Source organism: Camellia sinensis, chromosome 13, assembly GCF_055761805.1.
Source record: "Camellia sinensis isolate YWXY chromosome 13, ASM5576180v1, whole genome shotgun sequence".
Lineage (NCBI taxonomy): Eukaryota > Viridiplantae > Streptophyta > Magnoliopsida > Ericales > Theaceae > Camellia > Camellia sinensis.
Window position 1 is genome coordinate 131,928,196 of NC_138973.1, and position 4,706 is coordinate 131,932,901.

Genomic DNA, 4,706 nt, shown 5'->3' on the forward strand with positions numbered 1-4,706 from the left:
TCTCATTGTTACCCCTACTCTCTCTAGCCTTCATTGTTTTTCTTCTACCCTCTCTAGCCTTCATCATCATCTTTCTTCTCCTCTCGTCGTCACCCCTGCCCTCGCAATTTCCAATAACGGAGAGGAGAGTTGTAGTAGCGGTAGAAAAGGGAGGTAGCACCATCGCTCCCCTTCTCTTCCCATCGTCATCTTTTTCGTCTTCTTCTTCTTTTTGTTCTCCCAAAACCCTAACCCTATATCTTGATATACCACCGCCACAAACCTACATCACCGCCCACCAGCCACCGCCATTGCCATTATCGCCCACCATCCATTACATATATATATATATATATATATTTCCTTTCCAAATCACTATCTAAATCTGTTAAAAAAAAAAAAAAAAACACTCTCTAAATCCATAATTCAACCATAATTTGGGAATCAAAAAAACATTTAGAATCTGACCCAAAATTTTAGATTGATGGTATAGATTTAATCTTCTTGTTGTGGACCCATTCCATGAATGAATCTTAATCATGAATTTTATATTATGGATAAATTCCTTCCTTTTTTTTTTTTTTGGCAATCGATAAAAAAGTAATTACAGATATAAAAAATATTATATCAAATAGATCACTAACCTCGCAATAGTTAGAAAGTTAATAATTACCAAACCTAATAATCAATCACTAAGCCCAAGCCCAACAGCTACTACTAGCTACATACAATTTTCATCATCGGGGAGAAACAAGCTACCACTAGAGATGGCAAAGTACTCTGACCCAATAGGTCCCCGATACTCCCATCCCTAATAAAATGGGTTTGGGAGTTTTTCAAGAAGATAGGGTCACATTTGTGGTGAGAATAAGATTTGTAGGGTTCGGGTCAAGTTATTCATGTGTCTGAACTTGTTCATTTTTCAGACACATGAACAAGTTTTTTTTTTTTTTTTTCTTTTTTTATTATAAAAAATGAATGATAACTATAAATTTAAATTTAAACCGCCTATTTTATCAATAAAATTTTAATTCCATTGCCAATCGAAAAAAAAAGTACAAAATTGATATTGGAGTCTCGCACACCTTTATTATCCAAAACGTATATAACTACGGAAGATGAGAAGCTATACGATTCTTCTCACTTTCATGCATACATACATTACCAGTTAATTTTGAACTTCCTAAATTATATCAAGCATGGCTTACCAAAAATTTTCCAACCCTTTCACATGTACTACTATGAGTCCTACATACACCCATATTGTTCATTGTATTGATATATATAGAAGGTGATATAACTATGTACGTTCTCTTATTCAAAAAGATGATACTTCCATCTGATCGTAGAACAAGCCAGAAGGCCCGCTGTTAGGCAGCAAAGCCAGCATCACGGGCCCTCTTGCACCTTCTTCAACAGTGAAGATCCCTCTATGATAGTTGAGGTCTGTTTTGACATAGCCAGGACTTACTGCATTTATAGCAATATTAGGATACTTTTTTGCCAAAACTCTCGTGTACGAATTGAGAGCTGCCTTGGACATTATGTATGCCGAACAATTAACAGGCCATCGTTTGGTTGCCAACAAATCCTCCTTCAAATCCTCAAGATATCTCTTAAGTACCCCCTCCACTTTCTCTTCTGTAAGGCTATCAGTATCGCTTAACTCCTTCTTGGCCTTTTCATTTAAAACAAGCTGAAATATAATTGAAATGTCGTTATACAAAAGTAGTCAACCAAAAGAAAAATAAAAAATCATTATGTTATATTTTTTCTTTTCTCTATATGATGGAAAAGTTTTTGTACCTCCAATTGCCCCAAGGTAGAGGAGACATTAACTATTTTGGCAGAGTCAGATAGTTGAAGAAGTGGAATAAACTCTTCAGTCACTAGCTTCACTCCATAATAGTTTGTTCCTAGACAAGCTTCTCCCATCTCATAACTTTGCTCCATAAATTTCTCTCCTTTAACATTTGAACTTACAATCTACATCAAAGTTGGCAATAACAAATTATTTTTAGAGAAATTGATTCATAAACAGAATTTGTATGTGGCTCCAAACTCCATAGAGTTTGTAAAATTGATTAAATAAAAAAGGATTATTACTCAACCATAAAACTGATAAATGTTTTAACTTGCAACAAAACCACTATAAATATATATATATATATATATATTTTTTTTTTAACTTGAAATAAGATAACATTGGTTGATGGAGAGACTTACATCAGCCAGGGTTAGCCTCTCTTGAGCGTCCTCATCAATTATGCTTCCACTAATTCCTGCATTATTCACCTGCTCCAATTTTTACTCAATTATATATACTATTCCAAAATTGAAAGGAAATATGAAGAAAAAACAAATTATATTTCAATTTAGCATGTTGTATACGATAGGAGAAGAGAATTTTTTTTTTTTTTTTTTTAAATATTGTTGTTTAATGTGTGTTGAGTCCATCTATTAAAATTTAGGATAAATTAAAAAATACTATTTGAAATTTGCTTAAAATACATATTACCCCCTATAGTTTTAGAAATTAAATCTCGTGCCCTTCAAGGTTCTAATCACATTACAAATGTCCCATTTTATTAATAACTCAGCAAGTCAATTAAAAGTTTTAATGATGTTAGAAATATATTTCAATTAACAATTTAGGTAATTTAATTGTGTATAAGAGAGTAGTTAGAAATTTTATTTTTTTTCCATTAATTTTGTTAAATGAAAAATATAATTTAGGTAATAATTTTTTTTTCCCACAAGAAGTAATTTGTATTTTAAACAAATCTCGAAGGTGTATTTGTATTTTACTTTAAATTTAATAGAAACTATCGAATTTCACATAATCATTGCCTCAACCACCATAGGCCAATGGCCATGTTCGTTCTGATGAACTAGATTAGATGAAAATAACATGCTTAAGATTGTTAATTTTAGGATCATCAATTGATGTTTGAATTGGCTTAGGACTACGAGAAAAGATTAACAAAATCCTATCAATTTTGTAATTTAATTAATTAGTCCAAACTTATGTTTTGTATCCCATCTTGTTGTTGGGATTCAATAGTCCCCCCATATGGAGGATATTATATCCACATGAACTATTAATCCAAATTTCAATTATATTAGTCAAACGTTAGATAATGCATTTTGCGAGATTGTTAGTTCAATTCCAAAGTCATATCTACCCAAACAAAGATAGCCTCCCTTAGTATAAATCGTGAGAAGCCAATTTTGGGGGTTAGGCCAGTATTTTCCAATTTTCACGAGCTAGGCCCTTTCCAATTAAAGTGGTTTTAGGTGTTAGTCTAGACCAGAACCAGACCCGATTCGATTCAAGTTTCAAAAACAATTCTTAAACAAGTTTTTATTTGTTTTAGTATTTCCCCCCCCCCCCTACATTTTAGTCTATTTTTTTTAACTTCTTAAATGCACCTAATTTAGATGCTTCAAAAAAAAAAAAAAAAAAAACAAATTGACTAAAATATAAAAATAAATTGCTAAAAACAATGAAAATTCAAACAAAAAAAAAAATATGTGCATTTTTATCTTGGTTCTCGTTTTTATTAAATTTTTTTCATATGTTTTGTTAGTTTTTTTTTTAATACTTTTTAAATGCTTCTAGTTTTGATGTATCTAAAAAGTAATATATATATATATATATATATATTGACTAAAATATGAAAAAAAAAACTAAAAATAAATGAAAATCTATCTAAAAAAAGTTTCTAAAAATTAAAACCAAACTCTAAATGGATTATTTGAAAAACGACAACTCAGTGAAAGAGACACTCCGACTAAAACATATGGGAAACGAAAGATGTAGCCAAACAAGTTACATCAGCATTAAATCTTACCAATATGTCAAGCTTCCCGAATTTATTTTTGATGAAATCAGCCATGGAAGCAATACTGGCCTGGTCTGTCACATCAAGCTGGTGAAAAAGTATATCAGATAGCCCACAAGCTTTGAGATTTTTCACAGCTTCGAGACCGCGTTTCTCATCTCTTGCCGTTAAAATCACCATTATCCCATTAGAAGCTAATTGTTTGCAAATCTCTAGCCCAATTCCTTTGTTTCCTCCGGTAACAATGGCAATCCTGAATAAAAAAAGTAAAGATGTGAAAGCGAAGAAAATTAAAAATCAATCAAAACATGTAGTTGAAGACTTAATTTAATTCAAAAGAGTGAATAACATAGTCATATGAGATATGGTATTAGTACCTCTTTGCTTGTTCCATTTTATATGAATATGGTATTTGCAGAAATGGTGGCTTTGTATATGCAGTGGAGGGTATGGGTTTGGAGGATATTTATAGTTGGTTTTGGTAGTTGATTTTAGCTTGATCTGTTTTGGATTGGTGCAGTGCAACACTGGGCTCTGTCAAATATATATAGTTGTTTATTAGTATTTGGTCGTATGCAATGACAACATCAACCCATATCCGGTCAAGCAAAACAAAAGAACACGTATGCTATGAGATCATCAAAACTAATTGTGTAAATTACATTATTACTTCTTTTAGTTTGAGCAAAAATTTCACTTTGATTCTTATAATTTTAATTTGAATAATTTCAATATGATCCCTCCGTCATGTAGGGGTGTGCATAATACCGCCGAAACCGCTGAAACTGCCAAAACCGCACCGAACCACACCGCCAAGGCAAATTCGTTATTATTTGCCAATCGAACCGCCGGTTTTTGGTAAGAAAAATGGCAAATTCTAGT

The 4,706-nt window shown here is 32.0% G+C and overlaps 1 protein-coding gene across 1 annotated transcript; it reads right to left on the reverse strand.

Moving 5' to 3' along the window:
* Positions 1 to 990: 990 nt before the first annotated feature.
* Positions 991 to 4,349, reverse strand: LOC114284156 (short-chain dehydrogenase/reductase 1-like). The gene is made up of 5 exons (XM_082903411.1): positions 4,202 to 4,349; positions 3,834 to 4,077; positions 2,206 to 2,274; positions 1,786 to 1,965; positions 991 to 1,675 (listed from the first exon to the last, which is right to left on the reverse strand). The coding sequence occupies exons 1-5, from the start codon at positions 4,216 to 4,218 to the stop codon at positions 1,298 to 1,300; spliced, it is 888 nt and encodes a 295-aa protein (XP_082759537.1). The 5' UTR covers positions 4,219 to 4,349; the 3' UTR covers positions 991 to 1,297.
* Between the last annotated feature and the right edge of the window lie 357 nt (positions 4,350 to 4,706).